This window comes from Tupaia chinensis, unplaced genomic scaffold (assembly GCF_000334495.1).
Source record: "Tupaia chinensis unplaced genomic scaffold, TupChi_1.0 Scaffold000362_1, whole genome shotgun sequence".
NCBI classification, from domain to species: Eukaryota; Metazoa; Chordata; class Mammalia; order Scandentia; family Tupaiidae; genus Tupaia; species Tupaia belangeri.
Genome location: NW_006159859.1, coordinates 4,790,183 through 4,808,496, shown reverse-complemented (window position 1 = coordinate 4,808,496; position 18,314 = coordinate 4,790,183). Strand labels below are relative to the sequence as shown.

The 18,314-nt window shown below is 39.6% G+C and overlaps 2 protein-coding genes across 2 annotated transcripts in view; one reads left to right on the top strand and one right to left on the bottom strand.

Annotated features, from left to right (window-relative positions):
• Positions 1–17,622, top strand: part of NUDT6 (nudix hydrolase 6) — a gene marked incomplete in the record, with an annotated part of 18,253 nt that extends 631 nt beyond the window's left edge. The window contains 5 exon segments of the mRNA XM_027773680.1: positions 5–40; positions 4,575–4,778; positions 7,181–7,236; positions 11,369–11,423; positions 17,203–17,622. Of these exon segments, the coding sequence (XP_027629481.1) occupies positions 5–40; positions 4,575–4,778; positions 7,181–7,236; positions 11,369–11,423; positions 17,203–17,600 (749 nt within the window).
• A 389-nt stretch (positions 17,623–18,011) lies between these two features.
• Positions 18,012–18,314, bottom strand: part of FGF2 (fibroblast growth factor 2) — a 23,542-nt gene continuing 23,239 nt past the window's right edge. The window contains exon 4 of the mRNA XM_027773666.1: positions 18,012–18,224. Within this exon, the coding sequence (XP_027629467.1) occupies positions 18,039–18,224 (186 nt within the window). The 3' untranslated portion in view covers positions 18,012–18,038. The remainder of the gene's footprint in view (positions 18,225–18,314) is intronic.

The following is an 18,314-nucleotide window of genomic DNA, read 5'->3' as shown; positions in this document are numbered from 1 at the left end:
GACGGCCTGGACGCCGCCGCCTTCCGGAGAGCCTTGCAGGGCAAGTGCTCCTGGGCCGAGGGGCTTTCGGGCTCCTAAGTCTTCCTCGGGAAATAACCGCGAGCACTACCCCCGAGTCGCTCTGTGCACCAGCCAAGTATGAGCCGGGAGGGAAGGGAAGGGCTTCGTGTGACCCGGCTCCATTCTCTCCGGTTCTTTTGCCTTTAGCTGGGAAGTCCTGAGGTTTTGGGTGAAATGGTGACGATCCCGGAGTTTGGGATCGACAGCCCTGATTTCTACAGTGACCTTCGAGAAGTACCGATTCCTCATCCCTTAACCGGGGTTGCAGGAGCCGAGGCGTTGCTGAGGGTCTACTGGATGTGCGTTTCCAGTTCCTAGCGCGGCGTCTGCCGCAGACTTAGGCTCCGTACGCTTGTCAGTCTCTCCGCATTGTTAGGACTTGCAGGGATCATAACCTTGGTTAGGGAGGTGGGGATCGCGAAACCAGCCTGGAGCACCGCAGAGAAACGCTGGGGGACTATGACTGTATTTTGACTCAAAACAACTTCTTGCAGCATGAGACCTACAAGATGAAAGAATGAGGAACCGGCTAAAAGAGAATTTGGCAGGGTAGAGGCGGTCTAAGGGCACATACTCTAGATGGACCAAGGATCTGAAACCGGATAAAAGGGGACCCTGGAAAGAAGGGGCCCTTTGCCTCCCTTGGCACTGGTGGGGTCTGTGTGTGGGACAGGTCTCTCAGACCTGCCTGCCTCCCTTGGCACTGGCCCCGTCGCTCTGTGTATGTCTATCTCAATAAACCCCGTGCCTGGCTTGCCTCCTTATCCCTCCATTCTTTGCTGTGATGGGGAGATACAGACTTCAGTTTTCTCAACCTAGCATTATTATTTGCAGAGCCTTGGCTCTGCTGGGCACTTTGCCCACAACAAAAGCATCTCAGAGTCTAATTTAGTGCTGGGCAAGGAAGGAGTCCAGCGGAAAGGTTCTGAGCTGTCAGATAGGGAAGGAGTGGTTGGAGCAGTAACCAGAGTTGGCGCCACCTGTAGAGCCAGTGTCCTTTAGGATTAACCAGGGAGGGTGCAGGGCATTTTAGTCTCAGTAAGAAAACACTCGCTTTGAGCCCGCCAGTAAGACAGCATGGATGGAGGAGCCTTCACTTTGGGAGACGCCCTGGCTTTGTTGGGGCCTGTTTTTCAAACTGTTCCTGAAGGTCTTAGGATCTTACAGAAGAGAGAGCAGGGATGTTCAATGACAAAGTTCCTCTCACACTAACAGGAAGCTTCAAATCATCCTTATGCTAGGGAGCAAAATGGCAAATAGCCTCTCTGTCATAGATATAACAAGCCGTTCATCCTCATTTCTGAACTCCATGTGGATAATCACTGAGGAGGCCGCTTAGACGCCCACAAATCTCTTGTAGGAGAATCGAATCAGTTCATCCTGATATGTTTACATTTATGTGAGTAGACACGTGTGTTTATTACACATGTGTGTTTATTACACACACTGATACTTATCAGTGACCAAACAGGTTATCAAAGCACTGTCCCAGTCAACAGCAGGAAACAAGTTGGATTTGCAAACACATGTCCACAGTTCAAATCCCAAGTTCTGCCACACATTTAGCCAAACAGGAGCAGGAAACAAATTGCTACAAGAAACGTTTTCCTTAGGTTGCTTATGTGAACAATACCAATTACTGGATAGATGTGGTAATCAAAGATAAATTACATGAAACTAATTTTTTAAATTTTTGAAGTAAGGCACATGTACTCACTGGAGAGAGAGAAAGGGGGAAAGTGAGAAATAACCCTCCAGGGAGGATGGTAAGGCCACAGTCCCTTCTCTTTTTTTTTTTTTTTTTTTTTTTGGAGAGGTTTTTGCTATAGGGCGCGTGCGCTCACCAGACAGACAGACAGACAGAAAGCGAGAAATCACCCCCCAGGGGGGATGGCCACACAGAAATCCCTTCTCCTCCATTCTCCTCTCAGGATCTTGGGCATGCACGCACACGCGCCCGGCATGAGTTTAAGCCACCAGGTCCGGGACCCAAACCGCAGTCAACTACATGGGAGTTCAGCGACATAGCCGTTATGCTAACTGCTGGTCCCTTCATTTTCCTCTCACAATTTTGGGGACTCAGGGCAAATGATGTGGTTATGTCGCTGGACTCCCACATGGCCAAACACAGTTTGAGTTCCAGACCCAGTGGCTTGAAAATCATGCTGGGTGCCTGTGCATGCTTCCTGTAGATTCTAGTAGAAATACAGAAGAGAAGGGATTGCAGCGTGGTCATCTCCCCAGTGGAATGGGGGTGATTTCTCATTTTCCCTCTCACTGACTGACCCCTCACCTCCGTGAGCATATGTGCCCTATTGCAAAAACCTCTAGGGAAATAAAAAGAATTTTTAGCACACATATCTGTGTGCCCAGCATGAATTTCAAGCCACTAGGTCAGGACTTCAACTGTGCTGTCGGACATGTGGGATCCAGCCGCCTTATCCTCCACCACCTGGTGACCCCACATGAAACTTATTTTAAAACTGTAGTACCATACACTTCTATCTTTTTAAATAAAATTCTTTTGCACTAAGTGATAAGACACCATTTTAAGAACTTTACAAATACTAATTCATTTAATCCTCATGACAACCCCGTGAGGCAGATACTATTATTGTCCCCATTTTAAAGATAATGTACAGAGACAGTAAGTCACTTCTCCAGCTCTTTATCGTTTCTTTTTTTGTTTGTTTGTTTTTGCCATAGGTGCATGTGCTCACTGGAGAGAGACAGAGAGAGGCAAAGTGAGAAATCACCCCCTGGGAGGGATGGCCACACTGCAGTCCATTGCCCTCCATTTTCCTGGAATTTGGGGCATGCACACAGACATTCTCAGCATGTTTTTCAAGCTGCTAGGTCTGGGACTTGAACTGAGGAGTTCTCCATGTGGGATCCAGTGCCTTAACCATGCTAACTGCTGCCCTCAAGAAGTCTTTATTAAAAACCCACTGTGTTCACTGGCATTCCCAGAGGCAGAGAATGTGGGTTTTGTTTCTTTTAGAGATCTTTGCTGTAAGGTGCATGCACTCACCAGAGAGACTGAGAAAGACAAACATAAAGCGAGAAATCACCCCTAGAAGGGATGGCCATGCTGCAGTCCCTTCTCCTCTTGGGCTCTTGGGCACAATCTTGGGATCTTAAGTTGCTGGGTCCAGGACTCAAACCACTGTTGATTACATGGGAGTCCAGCAAAGTAACATTGTACCATCTGCTGGTCCCCAAGAATATGGGTTTTTAGCAAGAAAGGGCTTACTATTGTATATAGATGAGGAGAAGGAAAGGAAATTAACCATTCAATAGATAATCAAGCCTCCTAAGAGACACACAGTTTACAGGGATATTGTTAAGATTAAATGAGATAGGGAACCAGCAGTTAGTGTAATGGCTATGTCGCTGGACTCCCACGTAGTCGACCACAGTTTGCGTCCCAGACCCCATGGCTTAAAACTCACGCTGGGGGGAACCAGCAGTTAGAGTAATGGCTATGTCGCTGGACTCCCAGGTAGTCAACCGCGGTTTGCGTCTCGAACCCGGTGGCTTAAAACTCACGCTGGGCGCATGTGTGTGCGTGCCCAAGATCCCGGGAGAATGGAGGAGAAGGGATTGCGGCGTGACCATCCCCCCTTGGGGGTGATTTCTCACTTTCTGTCTCTATGTCTCTCTCTGTCTGACTGGCAAGCACATGTGCCCTATAGTAAAAAAAAAAAAAAAAAAAAAAAAAAAAAAAAAAAGATTAAATGAGATAGTGGATAGAGAAAAAGGTAGAAGTTTTTCTAACAACTTAAACTGAAATATTCATTTCTCCACCCATGAAGATAATAATACCTGTCTTTTGTGGTTATGAACACTTAATGACATAATGTATGTAAAATATTTCAGTAACTTAGTAAGGTTTAAATAAATATTAGCCTTTTCCCCTGGCTCACTGTCAAGTGTTAAGAGAGTTTAAAGAAGTTAAAGATATAAAACCTGTCCTGATGTTCATCATGGTGTTATTTTTAATAAAAATTAGAAACAATTTGAATGTCCAGAAGTAGAAGGTTAATTAGGTAACTTGTTATATACTTAGATGAGAATTAAAAGAATTATAATGACATAGCAACATGTCTAAGATGATTCAGTGAAAGATATGGTGTAGACGATATGTGAGTTTCAGGCTGCCAGGTGTGAGTCTCAGACTGCAGTCGGCCATGTGCAAGTCCAGCACCTTCCCATTACACCACCTGCTGGTTCCAAGAGTCAACTCTTAGAGGGAGAGCAAATAGAAGTATGTAATTGTCTATGGAGATAAGGACGCTGAAAGCAGCAGCAGTAAAATCATACTTTATTTGTTTAAATCACTTTATTTGTCCATGAACAGGACGTTATTGGCTCTCTTTTTAGAGAGTTAACTGCTGAGGGAAGTACATGTTTAAGGATGGCTTCCTGGAGGTGGCGACACCCTGAACTGAATTTTAATTTATTCCTGTCATCATACTGGAAGACATTTACATATTTTATCTTCTACATTTCAGCAGCGATTCAGCAGTGGAAATCACAAGGTAGGATCGCTGTGTGGCTGCACATTCCCATCCTCCAAAGTCGATTGATTGCCCCTGCTGCTTCCCTGGGCTTCTGCTTTCACCACGCGGAGTCAGATTCTTCGACACTGACACTGTGGCTGGGAGAAGGGCCCAGCAGATTACCAGGATATGCCACACACCAAGTAGGAGTTGCAGGTCGGTTTCAAATTCAGGGCAGCCCAGAACTGGCTTTCTTGCTTCTTTCAGATGAGCTGATAGTTTATTCATCTGGCATGAATTATTTCATCAAACTGTCATCTTCCTGGGGACTACTGTATGGTATAGCTTTTAGTAGATGAAGTTTGCCTTACAAATCAGCAGGGGGCAGCACAGAGAATAGCAGGTTTAGGGTTTAGTTTTCCACAGGATATGTTTGAGCATGTCTTGCACAGATTTTTGACAACACTAATAAAATAATAGTGCTGAATTTGGATCAAGGAATAAATTCATTATAGTAAAACATACTAGAACTCATTATGTGAATTTAGACAATAAAATGTAACTTTTAAGTTTAAGGTAAAGCAAACCAATTTTTCAAAGACATAAACATTACCCTTTTTTGGTTAGAGGTGTGTGTACTCGCTGGTGAGAGACAGAAAGTGAGAAAATGAGAAAGCAGTCCCCACAGGAGATGGCCATGCCACAGTCCTTTCTCCTCTGTCTCTCACTCCTTTCAGGGTTTGGAGCATGCATGCACAGGCACTTGGAATGTTTCTCAAGCCACTGGGTTGGGACTTGAACCTTACTCAAACCTCACATTCGGCCATATGGAATGCAGTCACCTTAATCACCATGCCACCAGCTGGCCTACTAAACATTACTTCTTAAAGGCATTTACATTAAGTTACTATGCCGAACAGTTGTTTAAAATAGCATAATTTAAATGTATTTTAGAATCTTGAATTTGCTGATTAGCTTCAGAGACACAGGAAAGTTGAGAGATTTCTGTATTTCCTTTAAGATGGGTTCTCGAATTACAGAATTTATCAGGATCACTGGTGGGGTTTGTTTTAGTTTTCGTTTTGTCAGAGGGCTTGTGCACTTGCCAGAGAGGGAGAAAGCACACTTCGGAAAGGTGTCCTTTCTCCCCACTTCTCCATCTCATTGAGATCTGGGGCACACATGCACATATGCCCGGTGTGTTTTTCAAGTCACTGAAGCCAGAATTTGAACAGTGGTCACCCGCATAAGATCCAGCTCCTTTAACCACTGGGCTAGAGGGCCAGACCCACCTGCAGGGCCTTTTAAAGCAAATCTCCAATCTGGCAGCTCTGGGTTAAGGCCTGAGAATTTTCATTTCTGATCATTTCCTCGTGACTGTTTCTGCTGTTGCTGCTGATACTGCTGGTCTCAGGACCACCTTTTGAGAATCAGCATTAGGTAAATTATTAGATTTTTTCAGAAAAACTAAAAAAGTAGTGAATCTTTATGACCTTGAAAGCAACAATACATATTAATGATTTTAACAATTAAGAATCTCACTTACCTTCATATTATTTGTAAGAATGTTTACGGTAATCTGTACATCTACAGCCTTTTTAATTTTTTAGTTGACAAACAGTAATTGTACATAGTAATGGGGTACAGTGTGATGTTTCATTCCAAATCAAGAAAATTAGCATACCCATCACTTCAGACATTTATCATTTCTTTGTGGTGAGAACATTCAAAATTCTTTTACTAGTTGGAAATATATAAGCAGTTTTCAAAAAGCTCATGAGAAATATAGATCAGGAAAAAATATGCATGGAATTCCATTTTTTTTTTTCATTTTCCATGAACTTTTTGAAGTCCTCACATATATTACTATTTACACTTATACAATAGAACATAGCTGAACTACCTTAGAGAAACTGTTCAAGGATGTCTAATGTCTTCTCTGTCTGTGGTCTTACTCCTCTGTCACAGCAGAGACGTGAGAAACTTTTCATCCAGCTCTACTTCAAAAGATTTTACTCAGTAACTTAGTGACAGCCTCACACTTCGTTGGAAAGTCATACAGATAACTGTCACCCATTGGCACAGACGTGTAAGTTAGAGACTCCAGTTAGTACTGCCCAATTGGTAACACACGCATAAAGAGCATCCTATGAAGGGCCTATTCATAACTAAGAGCTGTATTGTGCATTGCAATTTAGCAATGCCAGAGGAGTTCAGGGAATGGGAGAGGTGGAACTGGACCAATCTTGAAGAATAACTAGAATTTGAAGTGGCTTCATGGATGAAGTGGTATTTGAGCTAGGCCTTCACGTATGGGTAAGATTTTGAGGACCACAGGCTAGGCGGCAGCACTGTGGTAACAAAGCTCTCCCAGGCCAACCCACATGGGAAGGGTCTAGGTTTGTGTCCAGAGACCTCCTTGAGCAAGATCCGGGGCTGGCTGTAACTGAGGGTTGCTTATGGCATCAGGACCATGTTGCAGATCTTTCACTTGCACTCTCTTTCTCTCTTGCTCATGGAAGAAATCTTTAAAAAATTAAAGATTTTAAAACACAATGCAGGAGGAGTCTAAGGTGAATGAAAATAATATTTCTCAATTCTTATTTTTCCCCTAACAGGAGCTGTATTTGATGAAAATACTAGAAAAATATTGGTTGTACAAGATCGAAATAAGGTAACTCGCTTCTGTTTTATAAATTGCTGGGGACCAGCAGTTAGCATACTGGCTGTGTCACTGGACTCCCATGTAGTCAACCGTGGTTTGAGTCCAAGATCCAGTGGTTTAAACTCACACCAGGCGCATGTGCGTGCATGCCCAAGATCCCGAGAGGAGAATGGAGGAGAAGGGGTTGCAGTGTGGCCATCCCCCCAGGGGGTGATTTCTCGCTTTCTGTCTCTCTGTCTCTGTCTTTCCTATAGCAAAAACCTCTCCAAAAAATAAAGAAACAGTGCTATTAAACTTGAAATCACTTTAACAGAGAGAGTATGCTTACATTCTCTTAATATCTCTGAAAAATGCATTAGAAAATTTATCCTTTGTTGGCACCCAAAATGGCCTGTTTCTTGGGCTAACACTGAGGAAGGAAGAATTGCAGAGTGATAGATGAAAACACATCATCCAAAGTTTCCTATTTTCCATTTATCCCTACACATGTGCACATGCGCGCGCATACCCACACACAAACACTAGATGTACAATTGGCAAATTAATGTATAAGGAAATTTGTCATTCCACTTACCATTCCAAAGTATGATGAAATGACTCCAAAAAATTTTTTTGACATTCAATTACCGCGTATCCTTATAGCATACCAAATGCATTTTCCCACTCTGAATACACTGCGTATCATCCAGTCACAGATACTGCCATACACATTATAATCAGATGTCTTTCCATTCTGGGTCCCTTAAATGTTTTGCTTCTTTCTTCCTCTTGATTCTGTCCCACTCACCCTCCCCCATTTCCAGTGTGGGAGGTGTCCACACTGTCTCCAGTTTCACCATTGCTCTCTGTGCTTTTATACCTTCCAGTCATTCCATTTAAGTCACATATTTTCATACGTTAAAAGGAGCCTTCAGCTTTCGTAGTATGTAAAACTTAGATATACTCAAGGAACTAGATAGTCTCACCACTTCAAGCGGGGAGGTGCCACATATTGTATATGAATGTTGAGTAACACCCAGCAAAGCAACCAGGCACAGGAACATTTGAGAAGAATATTCTTTTAGAAGAGAGTGGAAAGTTCCTCTTTTAAGATTAAGGGAAAAAATAAAAAAGATCACAGAATTTTACACTTGAGGGATAAAGATATTGTCTTTTTTTTTATGGAAAGGGAGATGAAAAACACAAGCTCAGAAAGACTACATTTTCAAAACCCATCCTTAGTCATTTTTTCCTCATGAAATAATATATTGGAAAAATAGAATAAATAACTTACTAGACAGGTAATAAATTCCATGCCAATCAGAAGATTCTAGAAGAGGAATTTACAAGGACATTTGACACTGATTTAGATTTTAATCCAACTCACAAGCAGTAGAGGTTCTGACTGGATTTGCGTAGACTGTTCCAGTTAGGGCTCAAGAAAGATCAGACAACATAATGAAAAGCAGTGGGCAGTATTTAGGGGTTACTAAGAAAATAGGAAGTCACCTTTTTTAAAATTCCTTAAAAGATGGTTAAAATCATACAGCATGGATTTTAACCTCTAGTTTATCACACGCTAGCTCTTTGACCCCAGACAAGTTATTAAGCATTTTTATGCCCTCAGTTTCATTACTTCTAAGATAGGAACAGTAATAGTCCCTCATAAGACTGTTGTAAAGTTCAAATGTGTGTAATTCTTATAAAAACAGTGTCCAGAACATGGTAGGCATTCCACATATATTAACTGGTATTTCAAATATTGTTATATCTCTATATGTATATAATTCTAATAAAAACTAGTCTCTGGAACAGAGGCATTCAGCATACACTGGCTAGTATTTTAGTATTGTTACACTGCTAATAAACCCAGCTAATGGGAGTTTTCGTTTTTATAGGACACATGCACTCACTAGAGACAGACAGAAAGCAAGAAATCACTCCCCGGGGGAGATGGCCACACCACAATCCATTCTCCTTCATTCTCTTCTTGAGACCTTGGCACGCATGGACATGCGTCCGGCATGAGTATTAAGCCACCAGGCCTGGGACTTGAACTGTAGTCAACTACACGGGAGTCCAACTACATGGGAGTCCAGTGGCATAATCATTACGCCATCTGCTGGTCCCACTAATGGGAGGTTTTAATAAAAGGAAGGAAAAAAAAAGAGCAGGAAAACATGCCCATTTCACTGTTTATCATATCTAGAACATTAGCCAGTTTTTTCAAACCATGTAGCATTTTCACTACCACATAGAAATCAGGCTCAAATTTTTGGGGGGTAGATTTTAAAAAATAATCTCTTTCAACCTAAGTGGTGCCAGAAATGTTACAAACTACTTACCGGCATAAAAAGATACCTAATCTGGGGACCAGCAGTTAGCGTAATGGCTATGTCGCTAGACTCCCACATAGTCAACCACAGTTCCCGTCCCGGACCCGGTGGCTTAAACTCACGCCAGGTGCGTGTGCGTGCGTGCCCAAGATCCTGAGAGGAGAATGGAGGAGAAGGGACTGTGGTGTGGCCATCCCCCTGGGGGTGATTTCTCGCTTTCTGTCTCTCTATATCTGTCTGGTGAGCACACGCGCCCTATAGCAAATACCTCTCAAAAAAAAAAAAAAAAAAAAGGATACCTAATCCGTATGTGTGTACATATGGTTTAACTTATGAAATAAAAATCAAATTTGTATGAGCCAGTTTCAATCCTTATATGTAGCAGTTTCTTCTTTCTTGTAAGTTCATTTTTTCCAAATTTAAACAACAGTCAATCATCAATCATTAAAAGTCAAGTCTAGGTAAAGATCTCAAAAATTGACTTTTATTGTTTTTAGGAAGCATCTGTCTGCCCCATAATAACATTTATTTGGCTAGAAACAGAATTTACAGTGAACTCTAACATCTTACCAGATAGAAGATCGCAGAGTTTCTGTAGAAACAAGGCTTCTAGAACCATTTCAGAATAGACTCCAAGGACAGAGCATTAATATAAAAAAATACTTACGAGATATCTCTCTGCATCAATAAAACATAATGTGCTTTACAAATTAACGTGAAGCTTGAGCCAGACGTGGAAGGGTGGAAAGCCTGAATCCTGCACCCACATAATCAACAGTCTGTGGAAACTCTGGGAACCGTGCCACTGGCCTCCAACCTAGCATAGTTAAGAAGTGACACAGTCTTTAAGAAGCACTCATCCCGGAAATGAGTGGGTCACAAGGCATACCAGTAGAAGGTTAACCAATTTGTTTTATGAATGAAGACTATGAAGTGTACTGGCTAAAGGTGCAGCCTCCCCTACGAGTGTTATAATTTGTCAGTCATCTGTTTTTATCATGGTAATGGATACAATATTGGGTTGTCAGAAATTCCATGACATGTTTTTCTATGCAAAAATGCATCATGAACTTTCTGATGACCCAAAAGAACTCTAATAAGACAAAAATAATCATGTCAGCCTTAAGAATATTGTCCCATACCATCTCATAATTATCTTTAATCTATTTCCTTCTGTGTTTATCTCTATTCAAGATCAGATCCTCCCACTTGGCCCTCCCCACCAATAAAAAAAGGTAGACAAGAAAACACAAACTAATCAATTTTATTCACACTACCCATGAAAAGCAATTGCATTCTTACAAAAAATCATTAACATACAGGAGAATAGAAATTTTAAGAGTAATAAATCTGATTAGAAACACAATAACAAGTAGATGTGAAAATTAAAAATAGCATACTTCATTGATTATATTTTTATTGTATTTTCCTACTTATTTATAGCAGCATCTGTAAGATTCATCTATTCATAGTTAACTAGCAGCGAAATTTTTTAAATTACACATATTCAGTAGATAGATCTCTCCAATGTTTCATCCATACAGAATTTATCACATTAACTAAACAAAACTACTTCTATTTAATGAAGAAAAAAGTAGTAAAAGATTTCATTAGTCACTAGCTCCTCCAGAAAAGATTAAAGCAGCAGCTAGAAAAAAAAAAAAAATGACTTCAGGGTATGTACACTCGCCAGAGAGACAGAAATTACCAAAAAATGACTTCTCCACCACCTTGCCCAATTATGAGTGAATTCTGTGGAGTTTGTGCATGTATGTGTGTTAGTGAAGACCTGCCTGTTAATTTTATTTTCTGATTTTATACTGCAGTCAAAAAATATGTGGAAGTTTCCAGGAGGCTTGTCAGAGCCTGGGGAAGATATTGGTGCGTATCTTACATGTTCTTAACTGGTTTGGAAAACACTGGGAAATTCATGGGCTTTTTTCTTGGTCTACAGCTAAAAATAAGAATTTAAATTTTTTAATTGGTTCAGACTAAGAAATGTTCAGAGAAAGTCGTTCTGGGCGGATATAAACTTAGCAAAATTTGTAACATTAGAACTTATTCCATTAGTGTAAATAATACCATTAAGAGAATGCCACTTACTCTGTTTAGGACTGTGTCTGTGTGTGTGTGTTTGTCTGAAAAGGAGACGCTCTGGATATACATCAAAATTTGGCACTAAGAATTATTTCAGGTATGACTAAAGTTGTTCAAATTAAACTAGAAGAAAACACAATTTTTTTTTGCCATTCCATTATAGAAGTGTGGACAGTAACTTTAAGTTACATTTGAAAATAAGTATAATAAATTCAGTTATAGAGCAACGGTTATATAATTCTTTGTCACCTTTTCAATACACATATCCCTATTCTCTTTACCCATCAATTATAATAAGGCAATTCTCTAAATAGTCTTAAATATTAAAATGTATATGCACTTGGAACCTGATTTTTAAAAATGTTGCACAGATCATAATGCCCTATAGACATTATACAGCCAACTGCTGATGGTCCATGAGTAAATTGATTTTATTAAGATATATCTAGATAGAAAATGGTCAGATATGGAGGATCTATTGCTGAGTGAAGTAAGCCAGGCTATGAAAGAAAGATATTGTATGTATTCACTCAATATATACCGACTATCCGCACTCTATGATAGAGAGCAAAAAATCGGAGGACATAAAAACAGTGAAGGTACTTAATGAGAATAGGACAGTGTGGAATGGGGTAAGTGAAGAGAAGAGGATAGAGAAAGATAGCAAGTGAACAATAGAGAGACAGGACGTTAGTGAGAAACAGATAGGGCTTATTAACTGTTGATGATGACATGTATAGTATTCTCAACTGGATTGGTCTGAGAAGTATTTCATGATGGGCAAAGTATTTTTACAAGCAAAATGAGAAATAGCAATTGACTGTTTTATAAAAATAATTAGAATAATAAAAATAATGATTGGGGAAAACAGAAAAGATATGGAATGTTGAAGTGGGGAGATTAATGTCTCTGTACTGACTGACATGCATGGCATTCCCTTTTGAAAAAACAATGTAATACACTGTAAAGTTATATGTAATCCAATGTAATATAAAGAAGATTATGATGATAATAAAAATAAAAAAATAAAAATAAAAAGATATATCTATAGTGGGACAAGCAGATGCCATAATGGTTAAATTGCTGGACTCCCATGTTGTTGACTGCAGTTCTAGTCCCGGACCTGGTGGCTTAAAATTGACACCAGGCTTGTGTGCATACATACCCAAGATCCTGACCAAAGACCAGAAGAGAAGGGATTGTGGCATGGCCATCCCTCTTGGGAGATGATTTCTTGTTTTCTGTCTCTCTGGCGAGTGCACATACCCTATAGCCAAAATCTTTCTTTAAACAGGAGAAAGGAAATAATAAAGACACAAGCAGAAATAAAAAAAAAGAAAAAAAAAGATATATCTATAGTAAATCTTGGTTTTGGGTATTGATTGACCTTTTGGTTAAGATTCTGCTAGGTCTGTTGACACAAAGGAGAGTTTTATGGCCCATCCACAGTGGCACGGGGACTATGGTGCTGCTGTGCGATACTAGAGCCATACAGGAGGCCTGGGTTCAGAGCTCAGGTGAACCTGAACACACTGAGTCTGCCCATGACGCTGGCTATTGGGAGGCTGGGAAAGCATCACAGAGTAGCAAGATCCTGTCGAGGCTCTCTTTCACTCTTGAAAGCAGTAAATAAAATTTCTGAAAAGATGACTTTGTAGTGATGCAAAAGAAGGTCATCTTTCTATAACACCTAATTATTTTACTGTCCATTTGTGACATGTCAAAATGTGTGAGCTAGTTAAGATTGTTTTGCATCCTTACCCGATTTATATTGCACCAAAAACAGTCTGCAGAAGATCTGTGTAGCTTCTTCTGAATTTTGCCTTCTCAAATAAATTTTTTTAATTGAATTTTTAAAAGTTCTGAATTTCAGATATATACATACATTTATATATAGATATAATTGAAGAAAGATATTTCCAAGCCAAATATGTATAATTTTATGTTTAGGTAAACTCTAGAGCCCTTAAGTCTAGATAATTTAAGTTCTCTATTTTTTTTTTTAAGTATTTGCAGTTGTCACAACAACCCACAGATCCAGTGATCATATATATGCTTTGGTCATATGGAATTATAGAAATGTAACTCACAGTAGAGGTCAGAAAGACTGTATGAGGACAGTCCTGTGTTATAACACAGCTCTAGCAGGTACTGTTAGTGATGAAGCCAGATCATCCAGGAGTTAGTTAAATGATTTTCTTTAAACCCTGTATTTCAGAATGTATGCAGTATACTTTAGTAATATTGCCATTATGAATGGTTACATATTAATATTAGCACTTAAATAACAAACACTAGTTTAACTGGAAAACACATTTGATTGGAATCCTTCCTTCTTTGCAATACTAGGTAGATGAAGCATTATTATCCATAGTGTTGAAAAAACTTAAGCGGGTCCTATACAAAACAGAATGCAATCCTCAAGGCTTTAGTATAAAATAATACCATAAGAATACAAATATACCTACAAAGAAAAAATGGAGAAACTGCATTACTCAAAAGAAACTTATATACCTACAAAGTTAAAATGGAGAAACTGCATTACTCAAAAGAAAAAAAAAAAAAAACTCCTGACCACTGACAGGAAATAGGATCTCCTGCAGTAGCCAAAGAACTTCATAAAGCAGCCGAGTGTGATCAGTGACCAGTGCACTGGTTAGAGGGCAACACCAGAAAACCCACGTTCTGCACAATTTTTTCTATTATTTCATCCTAATCCTATTTTAAATATGACAAAATAGAAATAACAAATATAAACTCCATTTCATTATCGTCCTATAACTAAATGATGTGGCATGTTTAAACATATCTCTTAACAAAGATAAAAACAAAATCCTCTTAGTTCTTCCTATGTTCTTTCAACCTATAAAACAGGAAATGTCATTTGTTTTGCTCATAGCATATTAAAATAAAAATGGTACAACAGAATAAAGCACTTTATCTTGATTTAAAAATTTAAATTTGGGTCAGCTGGTAGCAAGGTGGTTAAGGCAGCTGGATCTCACATGGCCAAGTATATAGTTTGAGTTCCAGACCTAGTGGCTTGAAAAACACATGTATACAGAGAGATGCCCAAAATCCCAGAGGAGAGTGAAAGAGAAGGTAATGCAGCAAGGCCACCCTCCCCTCGGGAGCACTCTCTTGCTCTCGCTCTCACTCACACACATACACACGCACTGTGTAGCAAAAATTAAAAAAAAAAAAAAAAAAAAAAAAAATTGATGTTGAAATTCCTGGGGAAGAGAGTTCCATCTTGGGGTAGAAGGAGTCTCCCACACGCTGGATATAAAAGCACATTTGCACATTCAGCTTGCAGTCTATTTAGTGCTAACACTCACACAGAGCTGATTGGCAGTCACCTGCTACTGTGAGGAGCAGTGGGGCGGATTCACTCAGTAGCCTGGGCCTGTGCTGCTATGGCATATAAACAGCCTCCACTCATGGGCTAATTGCCACTCTTTAGTGGCAGTCAAGAGCTAAACAGGGCTCCCATGATTATTTTTAAAGCATTTAAAAATTAAAAATAAGCATCTGAACAATAGTTACAGACACTATATGAAATTTAAGACTAGTGCCACAATCCTTCACTACAAATTTATTAAGACATTCTTTGTATGTCAGATTAAAATTTTACATTTCTTATTAAAGTAAGTTTGTCTTTCCTTAACTTAGATTCTTTTATGCTTCAGTTTAAAAATGTAATTTCTAACCATTTTGGTCTTTGGACAGATCTCAGATATAAAGAAAGTTAACATGTAATTGAAAAATGGCAGATAAATGTCTTAAAACACTTTATTCTTCCTGTGCATCTTCCCCGGGCCGTTTCTTAGAGGGAAAAAAAAAAAAAATGTATGCAGGGTAGACTGGTAAAACAGTCTATAGCCAGAGCAGAGATTAAGACATTTTTCTGTGACTCTTTCCTTTTTTTTTTTAAAAGAATTATTTTATTGATTAATAGTATTTTGTTTTAATTGGCTATAGGGCATGTGTTCTCACCAGAAAGAGTGAGAAAGCAAGCAACCAGGTCTAGGATTTGAACTGTTGTCAGCCTTGTGGGAATCCAGTGCTTTAACCATGATGCCACCTACTGGTCCCTCCTGCTAATTTTTTTCTAGTAGGATTACCCAGAAGAAAATTTCACTTACTACTGACACACAAGAACAATGGAGGCATCATAGGGTATTTGAACAAAAATCTCTGTGGCCATGGCGAAGCTTCCCAGCACGGTGGTCAAGGAATAGCAGCGTTTTAAAGGACTTCTCATAAATGTTTCAGGAGAATGGCAGAGCATCACAAAGTTAGGGAAAGGCCACTCAGGGGTCCACCTGGATGTTTAGAAAAATAGCCTCACGGGAGGCCCAGGTCCAGTTCCGTGCTCAGTCTGTACTTGAGGTTGGATATAGCAGGTATGAACTGTGGTCCTTGCTGATGGGAAGGTTGGAGTAGGAGACCCTGTCAAAAAATGCTCAACTCCCTCTCTTCTCTCTCATTAAAAAAAGACAGCCACAAACATGTTAATGGCAGTACGAATCCTGCCATCGAAGCCAGCATTCAATTGGAAGATCATTATTATAAAATGTGAAAAACCTTGTTGTACGATAGAATTCCTTATACTCCAAGTTTTTTGGAAACTTCCAATGAAACAACTATAGCATTTTGGTGTTGAAGAATGAGTCCAAATACTTTGGATTTTCTCAATAAAGAAAGGAAATTTAAACATCACTATGATAGGACTTCCCTGACAGCATAATTAAAGGAGCAAAACAAGCTGGTTATAAAGGAATCTGGGCTGTGACTGGGACACCAGACACCTGGCATCACCAGGAGCGATGAGAATCACTTCACAGGTCAACACATTCTGCAGCTCTGCAGCCACTTTCTCGATGCCAGCGTGTAAACTCAGGCAGGCGTGCCTACGTATTCGTGGCCGTGAGCTCCTTCACTAACGGTCGCTGTGCAGCAGGTGTTGCCCTCTGTGTGCTGGAGAGCTGATCCTACTGCCAATCTCAACAGTTTTTCTTTAAGATGGGTCAATTTTGTCAGCTTGTTTGACTCTATTCCTTAAATGAAAACAGGTTTTGGCATAATGTTACTTGTTCACTTTACTAAAAAATAAGTACTAATTCTGCATAATCAGAAAATTAGAGGTGTTCTAAATAAAATTTGGTTTTGCATTTTAAAAAAAGTTTTCTTTAAAAAAAAGAATCTTAGTTTTGATGGATGATCAGAAACAAAACAGTAATGAAGAAATAGATGATGAAATGCAGCTTTACAACACTTGTTTTAACTTTTGCGCCTGTTTTCACCTTTTGGGAAACACAATAAGAGGTTAACTTCCAACTAGAGTCAGAGAAGTACTCAATTATATTTAACTCTTCTTAAATGTTCAAGGTTAAGGAAATACTCTGATATTTCAGAATGTCTAGAAGGCAGAAAGTTTGCAATGAAAATTTTACTTTCTTAGGTTAATATTTTTCTTTAGCTTTCAAATATGACTTTAACTGAACATCACTGATGTTTCTAAAAACTGATCCTGATTGATTTGTACGTCTCTCTTGTGTAGGAGACACAGCGGTTCGAGAGGTTTTCGAAGAGACTGGTATAAAATCAGAATTCAGGTCCCTGCTGAGTATTCGGCAACAGCACGCCAGTCCTGGAGCTTTTGGGAAGTCAGATATGTATGTCATCTGCCGCCTGAGGCCGTGCTCATTCACCATAAATTTTTGCCAGCATGAGTGCTTACGATGCGAGTGGATGGATCTCGAAGACCTGGCCAAGACTGCAGATACCACTCCCATCACCAGCAGAGTGGCCAGGCTGCTGCTCTATGGGCACAGAGAAGGCTTTGACAAGATTGATCTGACCATGGAAGAACTTCCAGCAGTTTACACAGGCCTGTTCTATAAACTCTATCACAAGGAACTGCCAGAGAATTACAAAACCATGACAGGAATGGATTAAATTCACATTTACACATTTTAAAATTATACATATAGATTAGCACATGCCATATTATAAGAAGTACTGAACATTTGGGATTGATTAAATATTTGCCTTGATTTTCTAATGTTTATCATTTCCATGAAGAAAATGTATTTATAAATTTGCACATTTTAAATGCCTCTTTTCAAATAAAGCAAATATATGGAAAAACGTGGCCCTAGGTAAGCTTCACTGGTAACAGCAGATGCTATACAACAGGGGAAATCTAGGCATTGTCCAAGAATTTTTGTTATTCTTTTCTGAGGCATTGGTTAAATATTTTTCTGTTAGGTTAAAAAGCTGTCTGACCAGTTATCCAAACTAAGCTGTACACAATTTCTTTTTCTCTCATTAACAAATTTCTAAAATATACTCGTTCTTTCATAGGAAATGAGATTAGATGCAGTGCCATTAAAATCAGCTTTTAGCAGACATTGGAAGAAAAAGTATAGCTTTCTGCCCAGGTCCTGTTTTGGATCCAAGTTTATACTGCCCAGTTCGTTTCAGTGCCACATACCAGCTGGAGTACTTTCTGGACCGGTAAGTATTGTAGTTATTAGATTCCAGTCGTTCAAAAAAGAAACACTCATCTGTAACACATTTCTGAAAAACAGAGGAAGAATTACTTATTAGACTCTCCACATTAAATATTTATGCTAGTGCTCAGCCAGCGGCAGTGGTGTTGGGTTCAGC